The sequence below is a fragment of the Sus scrofa genome, chromosome 12 (assembly GCF_054392235.1).
Source record: "Sus scrofa isolate SSC_HxYL_T2T_F1_AM1 chromosome 12, Sscrofa_HxYL_maternal_Yorkshire_Landrace_v2.0, whole genome shotgun sequence".
Lineage (NCBI taxonomy): Eukaryota > Metazoa > Chordata > Mammalia > Artiodactyla > Suidae > Sus > Sus scrofa.
Genome location: NC_139394.1, coordinates 46,271,479 through 46,298,473, shown reverse-complemented (window position 1 = coordinate 46,298,473; position 26,995 = coordinate 46,271,479). Strand labels below are relative to the sequence as shown.

The 26,995-nt window shown below is 51.1% G+C and overlaps 1 protein-coding gene across 1 annotated transcript in view; it reads right to left on the bottom strand.

Annotated features, from left to right (window-relative positions):
- ASIC2 (acid sensing ion channel subunit 2) overlaps positions 1-26,995 on the bottom strand; it is a 276,331-nt gene that overhangs the window by 85,718 nt on the left and 163,618 nt on the right. The window contains exon 2 of the mRNA XM_021067438.2: positions 1,725-1,875. Coding sequence (XP_020923097.2) covers positions 1,725-1,875 — 151 coding nt within the window. The remainder of the gene's footprint in view (positions 1-1,724; positions 1,876-26,995) is intronic.

Sequence of the window (26,995 nt, the reverse complement as noted above, 5' to 3'; positions counted from 1 at the left end):
AGGGCTTCAGGGCGACCCTGTCCTTCCAGGAATACAATTCCCAGTCACTGATTGGTCGGGGGGTGGGGCCCCCGACTGGGCTGGACCAATGATTCTCTTCCCTGTTTTTTTTTTTTTTAATAGATCAGTGAGAGACTCAGCACAGTCTCTTGCTGATGGCAGGGTGTGTAAAATACACATCTACTGGGAGCCGTGTGTAAAAAAAATATATATGTGTGGAAAAAGCCTGTCTCTGGTGAGAAAGAATAAAGCAATTCCGAAGAGAGGTGAGAGATGGGGGGTGGGGGCGGGGCGGGACAGGAGCCCTTGGTTCAGCTGTTTCTGACGCTGCCTTCCCGCTGCTTGGCTGCTGAAATTCGCCTTGGATTCCAGGGGCAATGCAGTTCCTTTTATGCCCAAGCTTGTTTGAATCTGGTTCCTCTCTTGTTCCGCCTAGATAACCCACTGCCTATTTCTTTTATCTGTGAAGGTACTCAGAGGCATCTACACAGAGTTTCATTTTTAACAACCTCCCACCCGCCTTCAATTTAATTTCCTTTAGAAAGCGCTGGTCATGAAATCTGCACTTCTGTCGTCTAGGACAGATTTTCTGTCCTTTTTCTATTTTGTGAGCTCTTCCATGAAAAAGAAGGTTTTCCACGGTCAAAAGCATTGGGGAAATAAATGCTGCCTGCAATATTCCTATCTTCAAGATTCATGGTGTAGTATATTCAAGAATTCCTGCCATGAATTAACGTGTTTAACTTTGCCTAACTGGGGCTCCCCAGATAGATCCCTTCTCTTCCGGTAAGAGGTGATACCCCCAACTCCTGACAGCCCCTAGGGTTGAACCGGGGGCACACTGTCTAGGTCCTGGTGTGACTGAACTTGCCTTCTTGGCGTATTCCCAGGGTGCCCTGCACAACGACCTTTGACCAAGAAGACATTGTCAGCCAGGAGGAGAGGACACTTCAGATAATTTTCATAGTGACTTTCCATGGGCTGAGCATGAGCCCATAGTGTTGAGTCCACCCAAAGAGGCTGCCTTTTCCTAATTCACTTTGGTTGGCATGAAATATCCTTCCTGTCGGTGAGAATTATACCTGGAGGAGTGGTTCCCTCACTGCTTCCTGAAATTTCTCAGAGGTGAAGCAAAATGTGCCAGAGGCTCTGCTCTGAGAATGGGATTTCCAGATAAGTTGCTCCAGACCCTTTTGTGGGTACAGGGTATTTGGGGTGGTCTCACCATCCTCCCATCCACTGGTCACCATTATTTACAGTTTCCAGAGAGCGCTCATTTGATCAGCAGGAAAGGAAGGTTTGATCTTGGGTCTGCCTTTTTTTTTTTTTCTTCTTTCTTGGCCCCCCCACAGCACTTGCAGTTCCCCGGCCAGGGATTAAATCCGAGCCGCAGTCATGCTGGATCCAACCTACAGCACAGCTCACGGCCATGCCGATCCATAACCCACTGAGCAAGGCCAGGGATCAAACCCACCTCTTCATGGATACTAGTCAGGTTCTTAACCCTCTGAGCCACAACGGGAACTCCCTCCAGGACTCGCTTTATTTCTTCGTTTCTCTCCTTTTCCAGGGACGTCCTTAGCATTCACTGGCATGTCACCAACCCCTTGATGGAGAGTGGCCCGTCATAGGGTGGGCCAGGACAGCCCACCCGAGACAGACATCTTTCAGAGTCCGCGCCCCTCCACCATCACCCCCGGCTCCGGTCCCTGTGCCCAGCTCACCTGTCTCTCCCCAGATGGGCAGGTACTCGTCTTGCTGAATGTCCAGCATGATCTCCAGCCCGTTGCCTGTCCCCCCCTTGACCGTGGTGAGCAGAGGTTTGCCGTCCTCGCCTGAGTTAAACATGTAACACTTCCCATATTTTGTAAACACCTGAAGGAGAGAAGAGAGAGAGAAAAGCACATGGGTGACTTCAGACTGGGCTCCGGAGATGAGGGAGACCCCAGAAGTCCAAGAGCAGGCCAGAGCCCCCACAGCCCGTCCCAATCAGCCCCTCTTGGGGACAACAATTCCTCATCCCTCGGGAGCGGCCTGGCGTTTGCCAGGTGGGATCCTGGCATCACAGAACAAACCTGGACACCCTGTGGGGTTTGCTGCCCTGGGATCTGGTCTCTTCTCCCTCTGACCACGCCCCCACTCTGGGCGGTCCTGTCCACTTTCAAGGGTCAGGCATTGTCCCCATGCTCCTGACCGTCCAGTCTTTGCTTCCAGCCACGCTGATCTCATTGCCTGATAAACGTGACCTCGGGGGGAGCCCCAGACCCCCCTCTCCCACTCGGCATGTCCCGTGGGATCAGACCTTCCTCAGCCTCCTCACACCCCGGGGTGGTCCCCCTGTACACCATGTCCTGAGAATGGCACGGCCACCTGCTCGTGGGCTCAAGCTGGACCCTCAGAGCGGCTGTCCTCTCTGCCTCTCCCTCACCCCCATGTCCGATTAACCGGCAGGGCCCATCGACACCCAGCTTGAATGTGGCCTTTACTCTTCTGTAGCACCACAACCGAGGCCCCTATCGCGCCATCATTTCTCGCCCCGGCGGCTGCAGTTTCCTAGCCGGGCTCCCGGACTCCAGACAACTTTCTCCAGCCCATCCTCCAGGTGAGCTGTGGCTCCCTCTGTCCAAAATGCAAACCTGATGATGTTAATCCTGGGCTTAAAACCCACCAGGGCGCCCCATGTCCCTTAGGGTAAGACCCAGGCCCTCCCTCCACACACAGCCTTCTATTCGATGCTCTCTGCCTCTCCCATCCTTCTCCCGTCTGAGTCCACGGGAATCCACTAGAAGATACGCTCCGCGGGTTTACAGACTACCTCAGCCTCTTCACCGGGGAGCCTATCCCTGGGGGCTAGCACAGTGTCTGATGCCTAGGGCTGCTCAGAAACACATGCCGCCTGAATGAACGAGTAAATAAATGAGTGGGTGAGTGGGTGAGGAGCCAGATGAAACACCTTGCAGCATCCCTGAAGGTGCCCTGCTGCTCCACTCACTTGTGGCTTTCTAGTTGCTGCTTCTGCCATCTGTAACTCCTCTCGTTCCTCTTTCTGCCTGGGCGATCTCTAGCTCTCTAGCCTGAGCAACTTCTATCTGCCCTCCAAGACTGGACTGATGCACCGCCTCCTCCTCCAGGAAGCCTTCCTGAGCTCCCGGACCAAGTGGTATTAGACTCTCCTCACTGTTCCCCTTGCTCCTCCACCACGGCAGTCATCACACGCAGTAATGACCACGGGTGGCTACTGTTGTCGCCATGGTGCCGAAGCAGAAACCACGACCCAGAGAGGTTAGGTGACTTGTCAAAGGTCCTACAGCTATTAGGTCGGAAGCTGGGATTCCAAGCCATCTCTGCTTCTCACACGCATGCTCTTTCTGGCCAAGCTGTCACTGGGACATTCCTGAGCCAAACATTGTGTCTCTCAGCCAGTCAATATTCATACACACGAGCTCCTACTATGTGCAAGGATTATGAGCTTGTAAAGAAGTCCAAGCCCTCCTACCTGCCTTCGCGACCTGCAGGAAGGGCCAGCAAAACACCAGATTCTGCACTTTTCCCCACTGTACCAAACAGCTCTGGATCCCTGGCCAGCTGCCCTACTTCAGGACAGCCGAGCCCTCCGCTCTCAGCGGCACGGTGGGGAAGGACAGCAGCAATGTGATTTTTTTCCAAAGAGCTAAGCTTTACCACTGCTATTGGATAGGGCACCGAACTTGGCTGCTGAATTGTCGCCTGGAGAGACGCTCTGGGGGACCACTGCGATGCACAAACACGAGCATTTTCTAGCTAGCACATCCATTGCAAGAGGTTGAACACCTCTGGAGTGACGTCTGGGGTGCTCCAATAGAGCGTTTCTTTAGAGACCCATTAAATATTCCCTTTGGCTCCAAAACTCTTTATAGTATTAATTTGTCTATGCACATGAAGAGATGTGGAAGCGAAAAGTACATTTCAGCTTGGCACCAGGTTTGTTCAATTTCAATACCCCTGCACACTTGAACTCCAGAATATCGGGCTGGGGTTAGAATGGGGTGACGGCTTCGAACATCAGCTGTGATGGCAGCCCCCACCCCCAAACATGCTGTGTGGCGTGGACCAAGGTTCTGACCCTCTCTGAGCTTCTGAGGATGACGTCAAAGTGTGAGAACTGAAAGGCGTCTTGGGGCGGGGGCGGGGGCTGGGGGTTTCCTCCTCCCCACCTGCCTTGGTTTATAGGTGAGGAAAGGGTGACCTGGCAGACAGGAGGCGACTTGCTCAAAGCTCTGCTGTAAGAATGAGTCCATCTGGGACACGGACTCCTGGTTTGGCCTGTTCCTTCCTTCTTAGTAGCCTCCCTTGGTGTCCCCACTCACAAGAGAAGAGGGAGGATCGCGTGCCTGCCCTGTGCCAGGCACTGGGCTGGCACCACCGTGGATCGAAGTCTGACCTTATTGAGGAGGGAGAAGAGCGATGTTTGCAGGGGGAGTGACAGACTCGCTCCGCATCCTTGGCTGCTCCTTGCCAGGCCTGGTACCCATCCTGGGCCCAGGGAGCGAGCTTCTGCAGGAATCCTCAGGGTCAATCCCACCTTTCCTGCCCCCTCCTCCTGGGGCAGGGGCACAAACTTGCCAGGTGTCCACAGAGGCAGGTCAGAGCTTCGACAGGGGAGCGGGGGTGGTGACCAGAGTGGGGGGGGTCACAGAGCATGTCTGAGAGACAGCCAGGTGACAGTCTAAGACAGCCAAGTTCTTCATCAAGGCAGGAGCACCATCAAGAGGTCAAACAATTTCCTTTCTGCCGCTTCTTGGTGCATTTAGGATCAAGTCCCAAATCCCCACTGGGCCCTGCATGGTTTGGCCTGGGCCCCACTCCCTCTGCTCTTCCACGTGTGTCATTCAATTCCTGGAATGTGCAAGAGGCTCTTCCCCCACAAGGCCGAGAATGTTCTCCCCAAACCCTCTGCCTGGCCAACCTGTGGTCAGGACTTGGCTTAGATGCCACTTCCTCAGAAGCCTCTACGGACCCCTCCTCCCTGCTCCCAGCCTCCATTTACTCTGGGGCTTCCTGTTCTACAGGCTCACACCCTATGTGTTCTTCCTCTACGGCGTGAATCAAAGAATCTAATTAGATGGTTCTTCATCTGATTATTTACCCCATATGTCGCCCACCAGACTGTAAGTTGAAAGAATAAATGAATGAATGGGCTCCAGCGTACTGCCACCTCCCGTCCCTTTGATCGCCTCTGGGGGGCGCCCTTCCACGCTGGCCAGGCCTTGCTGGTGCTGGCGGGAGCTCACGGTGACATCTTGGGTCACCCTCTCCCCTCCCTTTCTCGGCTCTGTTCTTCTCAGCTTCCCGCTTAATTGTTCCTAAGCCTTTCCGCGTGCTTCTTGGTCTTTTCGGGAGCAAAGACAGTTCACCTCCGTGGGGGCAGGGGCAGGACTCCAGCGACAGGCAGGTGCATGCTGGTTTCATCTTCCGCCGGCCTCCCTGCCCGCGCTGCCCAGCCCGCCGCCGCCGCTGCCTGGCTTCTCTGAGAGGCTAATTTTCCTCTCTGCTCAACATCAAAGGCCTGAGAGCTATTTACACGCAGCGCAGTTTTGCTAGAAACTTGGGACAAATGCCGCTCTCCTTTCCCATTTCGATGCATAATGACGTGTAAGTGTAACAGGCGCTTCAAATTTATGCCTTATCGCCCCCAGACAGAAAATACAATTTATTTAAGTCTAGACTGTCAGGCCGAGCCGGCTGCTTCTTCAGACCTGCCATTCTCCCTGGCACGTCTCTGCTCTCTGGGTAAGTGCCGACAGCCTCCTTGCGGACGGAGGGCAGGGCTGGATTTGCAGGGTTGCCGAGAGTCTAGAACTGCCCCGCGTTGGATCCGTTTGTAAGAATTCAGGGTGCACATTTCAAACCCGGGTCTCCAGGAGTGGCGGGGCAGGGGAGGGGCCTGAGCTAAAGTGGGCACCTTGACCATTATCTTTAAGGCCATCACTGGCACTGGGCGTTACAGTTGAGAGACTGTGTCCAGCTACAGGTTCACGTTTCCCCAGGGTCCCTTGAGGTTGAAAGGCAGCAAACTAACAATGTTTGAGCCTCTACTCTGTGCTGGGCATTTTTCTTGGGCCTCTACTCTGTCCTGGCCCCTGCTGGGCATTTTTCTTTTCTCTCTCTCTCTCTCTCTTTTTTTTTTTTTTTTCTTTTTAGGGCCACACCCGCGGCATGTGGAGGTTCCCAGGCCAGGGGTGGAATCAGGCTTCTGAGGTTACTGCGGCCATGGAGTTCTAGAGCAGAGGGAGCTGCTTGGATGCACACCACCCACTTTGAAAATCTGCACTTGGATCCCAGCGACGGAATTGTAACCAGTTATTGGTACAGTGGATAAGCCACTGCCAGTGTGAAGCTGGCACATTCTCGCCTGTAATTTTCTTTTTTGGCAGCATCTTCGCCTGGTTTGGGTATCAGGGTGATGGTGGCTTCATAGAATGACTTTGGGAGTGTGCCTTCCTCTTCAGTCTTTTGGAAGTTTGAGAAGGATGGCTGTACATTCTTCTTTGTATGTTTGGTAGAATTTCCCAGTGAAGCCGTCTGCTCCTGGACTTTTGTTTGTGGGAGGTTTTTGTTTGTTTGTTTTATGGTGGAGATGGTTGCTTTTCTTTAACGGAGTCCATCTCACTTCTAGCGATCCGTCTGTTCAAATGATCTGTTTCTTCTTGAGTCAGTGTTGATGGGCTGTGTGTTTCTAGAAGCTTGTCCATTTCTTCCAGGTTGTCCAGTCTTTGGCATATAATTGTTCATCGTTGGCACATTCAAAACCAAAGAAATCTGTTTTTTTTTTTTTTTGTCTTTTTGCTATTTCTTGGGCCGCTCCCGCAGCATATGGAGGTTCCCAGGCTAGGGGTCCAATCGGAGCTGTAGCCACTGGCCTACGCCAGAGCCACAGCAACACGGGATCCGAGCCGCGTCTGCAACCTACACCACAGCTCACGGCAACGCCGGATCAGTAACCCACTGAGCCAGGGCAGGGACCAAACCCGCAACCCCATGGTTCCTAGTTGGATTCGTTAACCACTGCGCCATGACGGGAACTCCCAAAATCAAAGAAATCTGGATGTGGGGATGGAGAGAGGGTCTCCCTGCCTTCAAGTAACTCTCGGAGTGGCTCTGATGTGACAGAGTGGCTCTGCTGCCCTCTCTGGTGCACCATTCACATTGTACCTGCTGCCATGAACGTCTGCAGCAATGCTGTGAGGTTGGCATTATCACCCCCATCTTACAGATGAGGAAACTGAGGCCTGGAGGGGCTGAGCCAGATCACAGAGCTGGTAAGCAGAGAATTCAGGGTGAAATGCATCCTTGTCTAATTCCAAGGCCTGAGCTCTTTGCCTCGGGTTCCTCATAGCTGCCGCTCACACCCACAACCCCTCCCAATCTGCTCTGTTCCCGGGCACACAGAAGAAACCGGTGCCTTGCGAGCCCAAGGTCTCCCCATTGATGGAGGGGGAGGTGTATCTTACAGTCCGGGGAATCTTGGAAAGTGCAGGCTCTGAAAACCTTCTCGCGCAATTGTCCCATTTTGCATGTGGAGAGTTGAAAGCTCAGAGAGGTGAAGGGTCCTGCCTCAGGTCACACAGCTACTGTGGGCGTGGAGCTGAGATCTGAGTGGGCTTGAGGGCTTAGGTCTGTGCTCTTCCTCTAGAGCCTTCGGTCTGCAGGTGCCAGAGGGTGGAGATTCCAGCTAGGTTCCCCTTCCTGGGGCACTGCATCCAGGAATAAGAGAAAGACTGGCACTCCTGCTGGCCCAGGTGCCAGCATCCAGGCTCGGCATGACCCACGAGAGCACCCTGCCTTACAGAGTCCGGGAAATGCAAAGTGGAGCCTTTGCTGGAAAAGGTTAGGAGCGGCTGATACCCATGAAGACAGAATTTTCTGGTCTGATTAGTAGTGCAGCCTTTCTACACCATGTCCCTACTTAAGAAAATAAATTATGTATAAGCTCCCTTAAGGACTGTCAAAATACCCACTTGCCAGCACACAACTGCGCCTGCAAGCCTCGAACTTGCCAACTCTTCATTAATCCTGACCTTTAGGGCTTCTCCTGGGCAGTGAGTTTCTTGTCTCTTCTTGCTTATTACACTTGAAGGCAATGAACTTGTGCTGCCTCTAAGACGTAGCCCTTTCCCTGCCCCGAGTTGCCTGAACTTTCTTTTCCATGAATTGCTAAAATTTCTTATTAGGCTGTTTTCAAAACAACATACATGCTAAAGCCCATCGATTTGTTTCATTTGCTGCTGTTTCTCTCCATCAAACCCCTCAAACACATTTCACGCAATGGGACACGAAGCAGTCTGTCTAATGGGTTACCAGGCTTCCAGGAAACAAAATGAAGCTGCCTCTTGTTTTCTTTCTTTTTCCTCCCCCCCCCTTTTAAAAACTTCTTTTCCTTTCCTTTTCTTTTTTTTTTTTAAAGCCACACCTGCGGCACATGGATGTTCCCAGGCTAGGGGTGGAATCCGAGCTGCTGCTGCGGTCTACACCACAGTCACCTACGCCACAGCTCGAGGCAACACTGGATCCTTAACCCACTGAGCGAGGCCAGGGATCACACCCGCATCCTCACAGACACTGTGTCAGGTTCTGAACCGGCTGAGCCACCATGGGAACGCCTGCCTCCTGTTTTCTGAAGCGGCAATGAACGTGTTTGGAAGTGGAATCCGGCAGTGGGACGGAGACGTGAGGAGGCCAGTGTAGACGGTCAGCTCTTTGAAGGCAAGAGCTGCGTCTTGGTAAAAAATCTTTGCCCCTCATCTCTTCCCGCAACAGAAATTTGACCACCTGTCACATTCCAAGCACAGACGATTGCACGTCTGTGCTTTTGCCCGTGATGAGATATCAAAGGTGATTTCAACAAATCCCCAAGACAGCACCTCTGTGTGGCGGTCGCGGTCCTTGGGAATGGAGGAGATGAGACAGTGATCCTTTGGTGGCCCCTGGTCCCCTCCTCCCAACCGAGAGGTCACACACAGTCTCTTTTAGGACGTGACGAATATGGTTCTTGTTAGGGCTCCTTTTCGGAGGAGAAAGAGAAGACCGTACAGTCACTGGACGTTTCCCAAGAGGCAGCGCCGTGCTGATGGCGACGTACAGCTGTCTTTTAAGGCTCCCGAAGCCCGTCGATGTAGGTGTTAGTCTCCCCAATTTGTAGATGAGAAGATGAAGGTTCTGCGAGGCTAAATACCTCCTCCAAGGCCCTACAGCTACAGAGTGGTGGGCCTGGCTTTTCCCTTTATACAGATGGATTGTTCGAAGAATGCTCGGCATGATGCGAACATCTAAGATGGGACTGTGGACCCCCCCTCCTCCACGCCCCTGCACCCGTCTGCCGGGATGTGACATCTGCCGTGCGGGTTTCACCAAGAGGCCCTCCTGTCTCCTCTCTCCAAGCCTGAAGCACAGCCCAGGCCTCTTCTGCTGGGCAGCGGTCCAGAGAGCTTCCGACCGCGCGGGAGGACATGTGTGAGCGCCACGCAGAAGAAAAGAGCATCGAGTGATGACAAATCGGTCTGTCAGCTGGGAAAACAGCACAGAGGGGAGCAACGGGGGACGGCGAGCGCTCCCCTTCCCTTCAAACATCGTGGGAGCAAAAATGTTCTCTTGGAGGATGGCTCAGGGGCACAGCGGCCACTCTGAGGCACCCGGAGAGTCGTTGGAAGGGCCAGCCTGTATCTTTCCTGACACCTCCTGTGCCTTTGGGGTTATGAAGGGGGATGTGGGGAGCTAGAAGCCTTTCAAGTTGGACCACAGCTTGGTTGGAGGGGGGAGGGGAGTCTGGGCCCGATGGAAGTCTCCAAAAGGACTCAGGGACGGGCTGGTGGCTTCTCCTGTGGGCGTCCTCCACTGTCTGTCTCCTGGGGGCAGTAGGAGTGTGTCATTTTCAGCTCTGGATTCCCAATGCCTGGCCCCAGACCTGACACATCATAATGGGCAGGTGTCTTGGGACAAGACAAAGAGAGTCAAGCATGGAACTGGGGACCCAGCATCCTCAGCTTCCAATACTGACTCTTCCTTGATTTGGAGGAAGTCGTTTCAGCTCTTTGGATCTTGATCCATCATCTTGGAAATGCTGGGAAGAGTAACTTCCGATAGAATTGTTGTAAAGATCAAAAAGCTTATAATGGATCTGAAAGTGGCTTCATCGAAAAAAAAAAAAAATCCTCAGCCCAGGCAGGGAACATTTTTGTTTGTGGTCTTTGTGGTATTATATCCAAACCCTGAAGGAGCAGGGGAGGCGAGACAGACTCTATAAAAATGGAATCTGAGATGTTGTGCCATTAGGGACCATGTTTGTGGCTCATCCACTCATTTGCTTAGTGCATATCTGAAGAACATCTCTTGTGTTCTAGCACCGCCCCAGGCACTGGGGATGCCGAGATGAATCAGCTCTTTAGGAACCACCTAGAAGGGAGGGTGTTCCTACGGAAGGATCCTGGGTGGTGACAAGTGCTATGAGGATGCACAGAGGAAGCCGCCTGGTGGGCAGTGTGGTGGTGGATTGGGGTGGGAGGGGCTGACAAAGAATTCTCTCTAGGGACAGGGCTGGTGACCCCAGTGGTGTTTAGCAGGTTGAGACAGATTCCTCAGGCTGGCTCCTGGTCTGAGCAGGGTCAGTGGTGCCCGCCGAGCCCTGCCATCACTCTAGCTCTCTTCTGTTTCCACCCCCCAGGTAGACAATGATGAGCTGAGGATTTTTTTTTTTTTCTATGAAGCCCCTTTCAGATCCATTACAAATTTTTGATCCTTACAACAATTCTATCGGAAGTTACTCTTCCCAGCGTTTCCAAGATGATGGCCCAAGATCCAAAGAGATGAAATGGCAGGTTTGGGGGAAGAACACAGACTTTGGAGTCAGATTATCCTGGCTGAACACCTACTATGTGCCAGACACTGTGCGCAACGATCAGGGGAGCTCAGCTGCCAGTCGGTCGATAATCATTAAAACAGGGATCCAGTGATTTGGCCTCTGATGCTCTTTGAAGATACCGGTGTCCATCTCAGAGGACCCGTACCAACCCCCCAAGCCTGGCTCTCTGATCTGCCCCCCACCAGCAGGTCACCAAGCCCAAACTGAGAGATCTCACGCCAAGGCAAGCGGATTAATAAAGCACATGTCTAGCAAGCCAAGGCTGACTGCAAAGACCAGCCCTTTAACTGTCAGTAAGTGTGGGGGGCACGACCCAAGGAGTCGTGACCCTGCCTTCAAGGGGGGCAGAAGCTCTGAAGAAGTGAAGGAGAAAGAGTGGGTACAAACCATCCACAGCCTGTCACATGTCCCTCTGCTGCCCTCATTCCCTCCTTCGAGCCCTGCTGATGTGGCACCTGCTGCTCCAGCCTGCGCCAGCTCCCAGGCTAAGCTGGCTGGAGGTGGGGTGTGTTCAAGGCCAACCAGACACATGGGGATGTGGCCTTGAGTTCAGCCTCATTCGACCCTTTGGGGGTGCAGAGCCCCACGGCAGGACACAGCTTAGTCTACGTTCTGATTACTGCCAAGACGATGGATGTGAAGGGCCAGGCAGAGGGGCCTCACTAATAACGTTGTAGCTCAGACAAGCACTGGTAGGAGGGATTCTGCACTGGCGTTCTGAAATCTGAGCTCCCACACGAGGTGATTTCTGGGTCCTTGGTCCCTGCTGCAAATTCTTCTTCTTGCCTGATCCTGTGACTACAACCCCGCGTCCACTTCAAACTGCTGCCTGCTGGACTTCAGATATATGGGCCCACTTGATTTTCCTGTGGCCCCGCCTAGATCCCTTCTAGAACATTCCTTAGATATTCCTATATAAGAAGTTTGTATCATCCTGGCTGGAAATTTCTGCTCAGTTGAACTTCACCTTCCTCCATCTTCCCAGCACCTATCCCAGGGGCTTGGGTGGGCCTCCCATCCCCCTGTGAGTGGGTTTTTTTTTTTTTCTTTTGTCTTTTTAGGGCCAAACCCAGGTTCCCAGGCTAGGGGTCGAATCGGAGGTCCAGCCCCGCCTACACCACAGCCACAGCAATGCGGGATCTGAGCCACATCTACGACCTATACCACAGCTCACGGCAACACCAGATCCTTAACCTATTGATCGAGGCCAGGGATCGAACCCGTGTTCTCATGGATCCTAGTCAGATTCGGTTCCGCTGAGCCACATACACACCTTGTGGGAGTTGCCCTTCTTTGAGCAGGTGTGTAATGGGGGAGGGGAAAAGAGGGGATCAGAAAATTACTCTATTGTGTTCCTGCTTAATTTCACATTATTTGACAGAGCTGCATGGAAAAGAGTGCATGGTGAAAACCAAATGATGGTTTATGATGTTTACAGAGCAAAAGCAGATGTTGCAATTAATGCCAGGGCTGAAAACAATCCCAAGGCAGGCTGATTCTAAAAGCTGATTAAGAAAAGGTCAAATAGGTAACTACCCACACGGCACGAAACTCCTCACACTACATTCTCACTGATTTCATGTTTTCTCATTAAAAACATATTTCAGCTTCTCCAGGAACTGCTCAGAGAAAGTCACTGTTTTCCAGTTCTTCCCCATGGCTGGTCTCGGAGGTTGAATAGAATGTAATTTGAGTAGCCACGCTTGCATTATGGATGTTCAGAGGCAGCGCAGATTCATAAATGCAGAGGGGTTTTGGTAGTTTAATCAGATTGCTTTCCTGACATGTGGAATTAAGACCTGGCCAGCAGATACACAGCATGCATGATGTAACGTTAGCTGCTTCCTGGGTCCACAGCAGACATAACTAATTGAACACTGCACTTTCCCTCTGAGTTGCACAGTTTGTTTTTTTTTTTGTTTTTTTTTTCTCTTCAGCCTAATAATTCTGCCTGCCACTGTGAGTCTATTGCAAGTCTATAGTCGTTTGAATCCTATTTGCCCTCCTTGTGCTGGAAGAATGTTAAGTTCTGCTGATGGTGGCAGTGTTTCTGTAATAAGAGGCAATGCCTAAGAGTGGGGGGAGGTTTGCACAGGGCAATATGAGGGGCACAGTTTGGGGAGTTAGGTAGAAAGGATGCTATTTAGTGAAAGAGGCAGAGGTAGAATTTTGATTTTTTTTTTTTTTAAGAAATTGCTTGCAATCGCCCCCCTGTGCTCTGGTGGAGCCAGCATAAGCTTTGGGATCGAATACCAATTCTATGAGCTTTGAAAGTTGGGCTAATATTTCTGGAACGTCCCCATGTCTTTCTCAGATTGGTGGACCAGATGCCTAGGCGACTGTAATTTTCATGGTACCATAATTCCTTGACTGATGATCGATCGAAGTATCAAAGAACCTGAGATGATGAGGGGTTTTTGAAATGAAAGACAAGGCATTCCTTAGCCCATTCAGCATCAAATGAGCAACCGTTGAGTGTCAAATACTCTGCGAGGTCCTGGCAGTACAAAGATAAATAAGACTTGGACGCCACCCTCAGCTGTCGGGGTAGACATGGAGGAAAAACAGCTTCAGATCCTCAAGGAGGCGGAGAAGCTGCAAGGCTGTGGTTGACTCACGCACATCAATGCACAGAACACAGCTTTGGAGGAACAATGAACATGATGCAAGGTCCACTCGTGTAGTATATGTTCCAGTTCTTCAGTCCTGTTGAGCTGGGTGAGTGTGACCTGTTTTTAGCTATTGCTTTTGTATCAGCAGGTCCTCCAGGTGGCCTTTCCTGTCCTCTCCACACTCCCCCACCAGCCCCACTGCATCACCTCACCTTCAAATCACAGTCTGAATGAGGATGAGGCAGGCAAGGTGCCTAGAGCACAGAGTCTAAGGAGCTACTCACTTCCAGGAGCTCAGAGTGAGCGCCTCCTTAAAATTTGCACTTCAAGGAGTTTTCATTAGGACACAGGTTCGATCCCTGGCCTTGCTCAGTGGGTTAAAGATCCAGTGTTGCCATGAGCTGTGGTGCAGGTTGCAGATGTGGCTTGGATCCTGCGTTGCTGTGGTGTGTAGGCAGGCAGCTACAGCTCCGATTCAACCCCTAGCCTGGGAACCTCCATATGCTGTGGGTGCGGCCCTAAAAAGACCAAAAAAAAATTTTTTTTTGCACCTCAGCTACCTCGCCTGCTCACCCTAGTCTGGGGCCCTGCTCCAGACAAAGTCAGGGGCAGCGACATTCAGGAGGAGTGACATTCGTGATCAAAGTGACGTGATGGCTGGTTCGTACAAGCTTGTAAAGTAGACCCTATCATCCCATTTACAGACGCAGAAGCTGAGGCTCAGAGAGGGTGAGTTACTTGCAGAGGCATCACAGGGTAGCAAAAGGTCACAGGCTTTTTACTGAGACAGATCCAGCTGGGGACTGAGCCATGTAACTTTGGGCCAATTACTTATATTCTCTCACCTTCTGATTTGTCCTCTGAAGAATGGGGATAATAACACCCCTTGGGGTCAGATGGGAATGAAGTTCAGGCACTTCCAGCTTCTGGTTCTGTGACTCTGCTTTCTCATGTGTCAAGTGGACCGGCTACACCTGCCTCACAGAGATGCCACGGGGACTAAATGAAATAAATGATGGCTGTATCAACCCAGAGTGAGATCTGAAGGGCTGTTGGGAGGGTCAAATGTGAGATCCTTAATAGGCTTTGCTGTCTCTCCAGCCCTGTCAACTGTCTGTTATCCTGGGATGCGAGGTGGGGGGTTAGCATCTGTTTGGTGGTAGCCTTTGAAGGTCTCTGATAATAGCTGCAGGTCTTCTTGGACAGGGGATAATTGAGAAGGAATGCCTGTTGTATATGTCAGGTGCTGTGCCAGTAGTGCGCGCGTGCACGCGCACACACACACACATACACACACACACGATCCCATTCAAAACTCTCAGCAACCCTACTATTATTCCCGTTGTTAGAGAGGAAACAAAATCCACGGGAGACCAAATGACTCGTCCAAGGTCACATAGCAAGTCAGAGGCAGAGCCTGGGGTTCCACTCTGTCTGTCTGGTTAAGAAACCTAGGCCCCCGGGCAGCCCACAATGAAAGAGTAACAAAAAGAAATCCAGGCTAATATGGAGCAAAACCTGGGATTTGCACCAGAGCACGTTCTCATGTGTCTGCATACAAGTTAGACTCACTGCAAGCCAGGACTGGAAAACACAAGAGTGCCAACTGCTTCCTAGACATGGCAGAGCAATGGTCTGGGCTCTCCTGGGTGGCCCGGGGGTGTCACTGATGGACAAGCTGAGTCTTGACTATGTCCTAAAAGTTCAGCTGAAGTCCTACAACCCTGTTCCCCCAAACCAGAGAATTGAGGGGGGCAGGTGAGCAGCTCTCTGCAGGTTTAAGTCCCGTAGGTTCTACCCTGAAAATATCCAGTCAATTTCTAGTTAATTTCCTCCTCTTACCCCTGTAAACTTCTCTCTGTCCACCAGCGTAGTGCTACTCATCTCCAACCTGGTTAACAGCTACAGCCTCTGCACAGTCTCCCTGGCCCCCATTCTGTTCCATCTCCATTTATTTTCCACATTGTAAGCCACGGGGAGCTTCCTGGAGAGCAAAGCCTTCCCTGGCTGCAAACCCCTTGGTTAGGCTGACATGCAAGGATGCTGATGACCTGAGGCGTACACAGCTCCTTCCAGCCTTTTCTCTCCTGCACCCCAAGAGCTCTGCCCACCTCTGCTCATCTCCAAACAGGCCATGCTACTTCATACCTCTCTGCTCAGGACCTTCCCTCTCCTTCATCCAGCTAACTCTTTCTCATTCTTGATGCCTCAGCCTGGCACCACCTCCTCCAGAAAGCCTTCCGTGACTGCCTCCTCAGAATAAGGGGAAGTGCCTTCCTCCCAGCTTTGAGAGCACCCTGGGTCACCTCCATCTCATCACACCAGATAGTCTGCTTACTCCTACTTGAACTTCAGATCTCAGCCGGCTCTTCCTTCTGAGGAAGGGACGGGCCTTCAAGCCCTGGTCACCGGGCATTTGTGTGAGCATTTGATTGATGCCGCTTCTCAGTGCTGGACTGTAAATTCTAGGCTGTCTCGCTTCTGCTCACTTTCTGGGTTCCCTGGGAAGCTGCCTGGAGATGGAGACTTGCCTGCAGGAGGTTTATGGGCCAGTGTTCTCCAGATCCACATGCGGGGATCACAACTACAAGGGAGCAAAGGAGGTGGGAGAAGCTGAGCTTCCACGCAGTTGCGATAGAGGCTCCGACAGCTCCATTGGGAACTCTGGAGCTGGGGTGGCCCTTCAGAGTGGTTCTGGATTGACATGAGGGGCTAGCTATCACACTTGCACTGGATTTGGGCCACCCTGGGGGGAAAGGACAGGACCCTGGGTGAGGTCCCTCTTTCCACTAGGGGGCAATTCCCAGAGAGGAGAGCTGTCGCCTGCCATTGCTGCAAGTTGCTGGGTGGGTGTGCCTCCATCCTGTCGGGGCGAGCATCCTCTGTGCTACCAGATTCCCCGTATCCACCCTAGTTCCGGGGCTGAGCAGGTAACCAATAAATTCAGATTAAAGTAGCATTTCCATTTGTTTTTCTATTTTTGCTTCATCCCTAAATGGTGAGACTGTGTCTTTTTTTATGATTTATTATTACTTTAAAAAATTTTATTTTTGTTAAAGTATAGTTGATTTACAATGTTGTGCCCATTTCTGCTGTACAGCAAAGTGACCCAGTCATACATAGATACACATTCTTTTTCTCATACTGTCTTCCGTCATGGTCTATCCCAGGAGATTGGATACAGTTCCCTGTGCTGTACAGTAGGACCTCATTGCTTATCCACTCTAAATGTAACAGTTTGCATCTGCAACCCTAAACTCCGCATCCATCCCGCTCGCTCCTATTTATCCAAGTGCCCTATGCAAAGCCCAGGTTAGCACAGGTTCTCAATGGAAGTTTGTTGGAATGATGAACTTAATAGAGAATGAAAGAATAAGCGTGCAATTTATAAAGCAAGATACGTTTGCACACAATGTTGCTGTTCAAAAACTGCCTAGCGCGAGGACTCCTGCCTGACCCCCCATGAGCCTGCTTCCTTCGAAGGAAGAACATCAACAGTGGGTAAGACCTCTGGCCAGATGGGCTTGGGAGAGATCTGGTGAGGAGGAAATTATCCTTCCTTTTATCAAGGTCAGCCGTCTTCTGAGAACAAAGAAGAAATGGCTGGAGGAACTGGCGGGTATTGAACGGAATGGAAAAGAGTCGACGTAGGGGAGGACCACGACAGCCATCTGTACATATGCGAGGGGATGTCGTTTGGAAGAGAGAAGAGACAGCCTGTACTGCTGTGGAGACTGGCTCTAGGATCTGGGTTGGACCCAGGGGAAGAACTTTAATTAAAATGTGGGATGATACTCTTTTTGGGGAGAAGGGTATGTTCTATATCATAAAGGCACGGGGTACACAATTGTATCCATTTGTCAACACAGTGCAGGTAAGATCCAGGCATTTCAGCATATATACATTTTGCAACAAAAGGGAGCTGCTAAATCCTCATGGTCATCAGGATAAGAGTGAGCAGAGGTCCCGAGGAAACAAGAAAGTCAAAATGTTCATATTACTGGAGCTGGAGAGCAGGCACCTGGGGCTCATTATACTATCTTGTTTACTTTCTATATATTTAATGTTTTGCATAATCAAAAGCAGATGCATATTAGTTATTGAACAAAGATGAATTGAATCAAATGAGCTGTGTTGGGAGATGGTGAGCTCCCTGTCACTACAAGTATTTATGCAAATACGCTGCATCCTCCCCCACCCCTAGACGGGGCATTTTGGAGGATGTTCCAGGAGCAGAAGCCTGAACCTTGGTCAGGAGCCCCACACGTCTCCTCCTGAGTGGGGAGATTGGCAGGCCTGTCCCGCACTGGCTGAGGGTCTGGAAGAGAGCTGGGTCCTCCAAAGCCATGAACTTGAACCAGAGACCCTTATCCTGGACAGTGGGAGATGCTGGGGCTGGAGGCAGGGCAGAGAGCCAAGATGTCCAGGAAGGTCTCCAGACTTGGGGGGAGGGGCGTGGAGTTGGGGGTGGGGGCTTGGAGTCGGGGGAGGGTCCAAGTCCAAATGAGGAATCATGGGTTTGGCAATCGGGCTGGGTTTTCAGGCTCTGAGCCACATGGCACGGCTTACGAGCTGCGTGAATCTGACTAAGGCACTCAAACCTCCATGAGCCTCAGTTTTCCCATCTGGAAAATGGGAGACTGGACCAACCTCATGGGATTAAATGAGCTTGGGGTGCCTGGCATCTAAGCAGCCATGCTCACTGTGGTTATTTATAAGGGGGAGGTGAGCTCAAGTAAAGACAGGTTCCGTGGGGAGAAAGGGATGGAGCTTGAAGGCCTGTCTAGTTTACCAGCTCCTCCTGGAGGCCACATTTTAGGGATGGCCAAGGGAGGGGTATCTGAATGGGTCAGCCTGGCTCAAAAGCCAGGGAAGATTGATGCAGAATGTTGCCTTCGGGATGGATTAGCGATGGGATCCTGCTGGGTAGCACTGGGAACTCTGTCTAGGCACTTATGATGGAACACGTAATGTGAGAAAAAAATATATATACATGTAAGTGTAACTGAGTCACCATGCTGTACAGTAGAAAAAATATATATATACACACACATAAATGATAAAAAAAAAAAAAAAAAGGCAGGGAAGAAAGCTACCAGAACTCTTGTATTGATAATAACATCCCAGGATTCTAGAGGCTCCCAAGCAATTTTCGGGAGTGACTGCTGGGGCTCTCCACGCCCCAGTTCATTCCCATTGCTGTAGGGGTGCCTGGTGCTGGAAGGCTCTGTGTCCATGTTGCCAGGACACGGTCTCCCCTTGGCAGCCCCCATGGACCCCAGATCCTAAGCTGGTCCGGCCGGGCCTGGAGTTACACACAGGAGCTCCCCCGGGCAGGAAAGTCCTCTTATCTCGCTCCCAGCACACAGTGGCTATGTAATGAGTGGGGTCTCAGTCAACAAAGATACTTGAGCTAAGAATGGGGACAGGTGCTTTAGCCAGACCTGCTCACCCTGCGCCTTGTGTCCCTGGGGGGCACCTGTGAGGATGGGGGACAGTCCATCCTCCCCCAGCTGGGCCCATAGACCCCCCAAAGGGCCCCTGGCAGGCAGTGACCCCGGCAGACAGCGGTTGCCTCTTCATTTCCATGAACAGCTCGGCGCACCCGTGTGGACAACCACCGAACACACCATACATCAGATGCCTAATGGCGCGATTTAAAACATAAGTGGTAACCACCAAATGGGACCTGGGAAAGGAATTAGAGCCAGCTGCACAGCAGGGAGGGAAAAAAAAAACCTGAGAAGCATCTCAGAGGAGCGGGGGTCCAATGCAATCATCCCGAGACAGGAGAAACCATCTCTCGAGCACCTGCAGGCCAGGGGAGTCCGTTTCACTTAACATCAGTGCCCTTTACAGGGAGCTGGGCTGGATGTGGCAAGGCCCCTGGCTGCTCAGGACTGCCCGGACCAGGCCTGCCAGCCTGGCCCTGACTACAGCTTCCCGAATGGCTCCGTGAGCCTCCCCTGGCCCCTTATTCGGGTTTTCGTTCAACAGACATTTTTGCACACCTACTATGTGGCACGAGGTCATGAACCAGGGCATCTAAACTCAAAAGGGTCAGTCTCGGATTGTCTGGGTTCAAACCCTGGTTCTGGCCTGACCTGGGAGTGAGTTCACTTCCTTTGCCTCAATTCTTCCTGTAATACCCTCTACCTGGCAAGGCGGTCACACAGCTAAAGGAGAGTGGGGGGAAGAACAGCAGTGACGACGCCCCCAAGGGTCTCTGCCCTCCCGGCGAAGCACCTAACATTCCCCGTGGAGGGAGGGGACCGTGGGACGGATCCCTGTGTCTAGCTTGGGGACTGAGCACAGTAGGTGTTCAGGGGATTTTATCTGAATTGAACAAAGCACATGCACACGTGTACACATTTGCACACACACACCCCACCTAGAGCCCCCAGTAGATATATACATATGCATACACCCCCCCACACACACCCAGAGCCCCAGTAGGGATATGCACCCCCCCCCACCTAGAGCCCTCACTAGAGATCTATTTCCTTGGTAGGCAGGTGCAATTTTCTAGACTCTTTCATTGGAGGCAGCTATTCCTGGGTCCTGGGTCCTGGCTTTATGCAGCCATCTTGGTTCCTGGGCTCTCCTTTCTGGCACCTGAAGTTCCCCTTCCTTTGGAGCTTGGATCTGCATTAAATTTTCTTAAAAAATTGTACTTTGTCCTGCATTTCCGTGTGCATGGAGTAGAAGACAGGTTTGGGTTGGCTCAGGCCAATGACAATGGAACTAGACATCAGGGCTGGAATTTTAATTTTATTTGCTCGTGCCCTATCTTGTTTCACAAGGGTTTTGAGGTCAATTATAATACAGAGATGAACCAGGTAAGGCCCCTAACCTCCAAGACTCTATGTTCCCTTTGGGGCACAGGAGTGTAAGCAAGTCGCTACAACAGACAACAGCAAAAGGAAAGAGGCGGGACATGGAGGGATCAGTCAAATACACTGGGGAGACTCAGACTGCAGCTAAGGGAGTAGTTATGGTCTGAGGGCTTAGAAAGGCCCGGGGAAAGGGGTGGGCATTTGCACTGTGGCTCGCTGCAGGAGGAGAATTCCAGGGCACCAAGGTGGGGAAGGGCAGAGGGAACAGCATGGGCTGAGGCACAGAGGCAAGGGTAGGTTAGGAGGTGCTCTGGGAGCAGGGAGTGTGCTGGTGGGGCTGTGGGGCTGGAGAGGAGGCTGTGGGTGAAGGAAGCAGCAGGTGTGATGGAGAAGGTAGGTTGAGGCAGACTGTGAAGATGCCGGGCTGGGACCAAACACGGTGCAAGACGGCTTACCTAGTTATGTATTTAACCCCCACCAGAGTCCTAGGTGTTACGATGGCCCTTTTAGGGATGAGAACATTAAACTCTGAGAGGTTATAAGACATTCTATCACAAGCAAATTATTATCCCAAACTCAGCCCTTTATGCGCATGCGCAGGATCCAAACTCACATTCATAGACCCTACCTTCACCATGTCCCCAAGAATGACACACTGCTGCCCGGAGACGTTTGGGAAGCAATGAAGGACTTGATGAAATACAAAGGCTGGGTGAAACCTACATTCATCTCTCAGGCGAGGCCCTGGAGTGACGATGAAGAAGGCTCCCAGCTACTTATCGCCACCACTAGTAAGAAAGAAAGAAAAAGGACGAGAGGCTGGATGGAGTTAAAAGTGGACGAGCAGAGAGCTGTCAGGGCACAGACTCTGAGAGGGCTCTGCGGTGGGCGGAGGAAAGGAGTCAGTGGGAGGGTCTCAGTTCTCAGAAGGTCTCCGCCCCTTTGACAGAAGAGAAAGTGGGGGTGCAGAAAGAGGATCCCCAACTTCTGCTTCTGTGCCTGACTGACTGATGGATGCATCCATTCTTGCATGCGCATCGGTCCCTCTACACCCAGCACTGAGCTTTGTGGCATTGCCCAGGACACGAACACAGACCGTGTTGGGTACTTCTGGGCAATATCGCCTTTATTTCTGTGAGCGACTCAGTGGGAAAGGTATCAGAGTCCTGTTTTACGTACAAGAGAGCTGAGCTCAGAAAGGTTCGGTCAGGCATCCAAGGCAGAGTGGGACTGTCACCCAGGCCAGCGTAACCCCACAGTTTACTCCTTTCCACTGGAGCAAGCTGCCTCGAGAGCATCACTATTGACGGTGGCCTCACCATTGACACCTTTGAGACTCACAGGTGGGGACACGCTCAGCAGTGACATCGGGACAACAGGCAGAACCTGGTATCTTCCTGGACAAACCAGGATGTCATTCCCATGCCCCCCTCCCACCCCCGCCCCCCGCAAAAGGCAAATGAGTATGTATATTTGCCGGGGGCTCTGAAGCTTTCCAAATCTCCAAATCCTTTCCCCACTTTCAGTCACGCCTCATTTATATGGTGAAAAGAGAACAGGTTCCCAGATAACTGAAGCTCATCTTTTTACAGATGATGTGCTAAGAATCTGGATGGTGCCGGAGGATGAACTTGACATGCAGCCCAGGTTCTGCCGATGGAAGAAAGGGCACGCGGTTCTGTGCCCTCAGCTGGCCAGGCTCTCCCACTCAGCTGGGGAGAGCTCCTGCAGCCTGCATACTCAGGGAAGAGCTCTGAGAAGGGGGATTCTATCCCCCCTTCGTCCCCGGTGCCAAGAGAAGAGGAGGCACCAATGCTTGTTCTAAAAGACTTTCAGAGTCTCAGAGCCCAGTGGTTCTGTACTGGGCTTTTTGCGATCAGCTGCTTTCACAGAAACTCAAAACCAGCATCAACTAAGTCAGAGACTTACGAGGGCAGAGAAATGTTAATGCAAAGAAGATGAGAAGACCCTCAGCCCGGGGTGGGGGGAATAATAGAAGATGTTTCTTTCTTTCATTTTTTTAAGTTTTATTGTGGTCGAGTTGATTGACGAGGTTGTGATCATTTCTGCTGCACAACAAGGCGATTCAGGTATCCGTGGACACACGTCCATTCTTTTCTGGATTCTTTTCCCCCATAGATGACCACAGAATACTGGGTAGCGTTTTCTGTGCTATCCAGCCGGTGCCTGTTGGCCCATCATTCATTCCTCATATCTCAGTGTGCATATGCCGATCCAAACCCCCAGTCCGTCCCTCTATTTCCCCTGAACCTGTCTCCTTTGGGAACCATTAAGTTTTTCAAAGACTGTGAGTCTGTTTCTGTTCTACGAATAAGTTCATTTGTACCCTTTTCTAGCCTCCACGTATAAGTGATAGCGGACGTTTGTCTTTCACTGTCTGACTAACTTCACTTAGTGTGATGATCTCTAGAATCATCCATGTTGCTGCAAGTGGCATTATTTCATTCTTTTTTAATTTTTTAATTTTTTGTCTCTTTGCTATTTCTTGGGCCGCTCCTGCGGCATGTGGAGGTTCCCAGGCTAGGGGTTGAATCAGAGCCGTAGCTGCCAGCCTACGCCAGAGCCACAGCAATGCAGGATCCGAGCCGCGTCTGCAACCTACACTACAGCTCACGGCAACGCCGGATCCTTGACCCACTGAGCAAGGCCAGGGATCGAACCTGCAACCTCATGGCTCCTAGTCGGATTCGTTAACCACTGCACCATGACGGGAACTCCTATTTCATTCTTTTTTATGGCTGAATAATATTCTATGTGCTATCTATCTATCTATCTATCTATCTATCTATCTATCTATCTATCTATCTATCTACCTATCTATCTATCATCTATCATGTCTCCTTAATCCATTCCTCTGTTGATCGACATTTAGGTTGCTTCTATGTCTTGGCTATTGTGAATAGTGCTGCGATGAACAGTGGGGCGCATATATCTTTGCAAATTATGGTTTTCTTTGGATAGATGCTCAGGAGTGGGATTGCTGGATCGTATGGTCATTCTGTTTTTAGTTTTTGAGTAACCTCCACACTGTTCTCCATAGCGGCTGCACCAATTTACATTCCCACCAACAATGTAAAAGGGTTCCCTTTTCTCCATAGCCTCTCTGGAGGACAGGAGACCTTTGAGCATGGTGACTTCAGACTCTCCTTGTTACTGATGAAGAGAAGGAAAATGACTTGCCCAGAGACACACTGCTAATTAGTGGCAAAGACGGGACTGGGATCCAGGTTTCCTGACTCCCAGACTTGAGCTATTTCCTCTGAGCATCCTCTTTTTCCCTCCTCCACTCACCACATGGGACCTTGGCAAGTGCCTGGACACCCTCCACGCTCTCATACCTCCATGCCTTTGTTCCTGCCATTCCACTTGCCTGTCATGCCCTTCCTGGGAGTAACTTGCCTGACAAACATTTTCCTCCTGCACGAGGAAGTAGTAGCATCCCATCTGGCAGCCTTACCTGACTCACTGCCTCTATGGATCTTATTTGTGGGTGAATTTTTGGTATCTATTCTACTGTGCAATTTATGTACCTGCCTCTTCTTTTAATTGTGGGCTCCCAGAGGGCAAAGATTCTTTCTCGTTCATTTTTGTATCCTAGCACCCCACAGAGGCCTGAGAAGGGAGTAGGCTCTCCATCAATGTTATTGCATTAAATTGAAATGCCCTTGGGGGAAAGGGAGCTATGACAGGAGAGCCTGTTGGGAAGGGGCGAGAGACGGAGGCCAGGCAGGAGGATATGGATGCCAACAGCCGGCTTCCTCCCATCGCCACGGGGCCAAGGGTGATCCTGTGCGGAGAAGCGGTTTAGAACGAGCCTGAGGGTGTGAGGAGAGGGCGAGGGGGGCTGGCAGCCCCAGAGACTGCTCAACCCTGCATCTGCCTGTTGGAGTCAGTCTCTGGAAAAGTACCAGTGAATTAAAGCCCAATAAAAAAGTCAATTAAGTCCAAACTCGTTTATGCCTTAAGCTCCCCCAAGCCAGTGAGCCAGAATGCAAGCTGGGCTGATATTTCTCCATTTCCCTCCACGTCTACATTGGTCTCCAGTGAAGCAACCGTGACACATTTTATTTCAACCATAAATGGGGCAGATAGACTGATAGCAGAGGGATGGCTGCTGTGGGATAGTGGGGGAGGGGCCCTCTGGATCCCATTCAAGAGTTGCATGTCAGATGCCCACGTCTTGACCTTGGGCACTGGGGCTCCCAGCATGCACGCATTCCTATGTGCATGTGTGTTTGCCTACGTGTACTGGGGTATGCATGCATATGTGGGTGTGCACTGTTGTGTGCTACTTAGATGAGTGCGGTTTGCATATGTGTGGGTTGATCCATCCATTTGTTTCATACATATTTATTGAGGACCTACTGTGTGCTGGACACTGTACCTTCCTTGGTGGTTTTCTTTTCTTTTTCTTTTTTTTTTTTTTTGGTCTTTTTCGGGTCACACATGTGGCATATGGAGGCTCCCAGGCCAAGGGTCAAACTGGAGCTGTAGCCGCTGCCTACACCACAGCCACAGCAACTCGGGATCTGAGCTGCATCTGCCACCTATAACACAGCTCATGGCAACGCCAGATCCTTAACCCACTGAGAGAGGCCAGGGATCAAACCTGTGTCCTCACGGCCTCAGAACAAAGGCCCTAATACCTAAAGAGTATGCGGAACTCAGGGCCCCTCCACTCCCTCTCGTTTCCCCCTCAAGCTCGTGGGAACAGTGCTCGCATAGGAACCCTTGGAGGCGGGTGGCTGACCCTCCCTGCCAGAGGGATTGAGAAATCTTGGACTCGGATAATGGGGACCTGGAATCTATTCCCAGTCCTGCTGCTAAGTAGGAAAGCCATTGCAAAGGGGGACGTGGAGTTAGAAGTCCTGAGCCACAGACTAGCTGTATAACCTTGGGCATGTCTTTTTGTCTCTCTGAGTCTCAGATTTCTTCCCTCTAAGTGACAGTGAGAACACTCTGTTAACCATCACTGGATTGCTGTGACAGTCTGTGAGCCTAAAGCGTCCATATAAAAGTGAGATGTAGCTGAAAGGCAGTGACCCAAGGTATCTGGCGCTAAGAAAGCCAGAATTCTTGTTGAGAGAAGCCAAGATTGAAACTGGTAAACCAGAGCCAAGTTTGGGGTACAACGTGTCAGTGAGAAATAACAGATGGGTCATGATGGGCCAGAATAAGCCAGAATGTTCCAGAACAGTCTTTATATGAGACTTAGCTCAGGGGCTGCCCTGGTGTCTTAGGGAGCCACAAATAGAATGTCAGAGCTGGAAGCACAGAGCCCTGGGGATCATCTAAACCCAAACACTTGGTTTTTTTTTTTTTTCGCCTGGAGGTGCAGCTTTTTTTTTTTTTTTTTCCTTCTTTTTTTTTTTGCCTTTTTAGGGCTGCATGCGTGGCATGTAGAAATTCCCAGGCTAGGGGTCGAATCGGAACAGCAGCTGTCAGCTACATCACAGCCACAGCAATGCCAGATCTGAGCTGCCTCTGTGACCTACACCACAGCTCACGGCAATGCTGGATCCTTAACCCACGGAGCGAGGCCAGGGATTGAACCTGCATCCTTGTGGATATTAGTTGGGTTCATTACGGCTGAGCCACAATGGGAACTCCCTTTTTTTCTTTTTCAAACTCTTGTTTTAAAGATAAGGGAAATTGAGGACTAGAGCAGTGGAGGGACTTCCTCAGCATCACCCAGCACTTAGGATGCACATTCTGGAGGTCCCGTTGCGGCTCAGCGATGACAAACCCACCGAGTATCCATGAAGATGTGGGTTAGATCCCTGGCCTTGCTTAGTGGGTTAAGGATCTGGGTCTGCTGTGAACTGTTGTGTAGTTTGCAGGTGCTGCTCAGATCCTGTGTTGCTGTGGCTGTGGTGTAGGTTGGGAGTTGCAGTTCTGACTTAACCCCTAGCCTGGGAACTTCTATATGCTGTGGGTTCGGCCTTAAAAAAAAAAAAAAAAAAAAAAAGAGGCGTTCCCATCGTGGTTCAGTGGTTAACGTATCTGACTAGGCACCATGAGGTTGAGGGTTCGATCCCTGGCCTCACTCAGCGGGTTAAGGATCTGGCATTGACGTGAGCTGTGGTGTGGGTTGCAGATGTGGCTTGGATTCTGCGTTGCTGTGGCTGTGGTGGAGGCCAGCAGCTACAGCTCCGATTAGACCCCTAGCCTAGGAATTTCTACATGCAGTGGGTGCGGCCCTGAAAAGACAAAAGCCAAAAAAAAAAAAAAAAGAAAGAAAAAAAAGCCCTTCCTTTTGGATTCCTTGACTTACAGGGTTCCTGCTTGCCAAGAATTTGACCACTGCCCACGGGTTCTCTGATGAGAATGAAATCCTGTGCAGATTCCCTCTGCTCAAGCCCCCTCCCCTCTCAACTGGGACACCAAGGGGCTCTCAATTCTCCTCCACCTTTCATCTCAGCCCGTGTCTTCCCTGGAGGGTTCCCTGCCACTTCAGGTAGCAATAGCATGTGTAATTTTAGACATGTCAGCAAGTTTCGCCAGGCACTGTGAGGGAGACGAATGCTAATGCCTTCATCTGGGGATTATGTTAATACACTATCCTGAGTTGACATTTTAAAAATTGCACATTTTAATTGGCTGCCTCTTCCGTCTCCAGGTCCAGGATCATA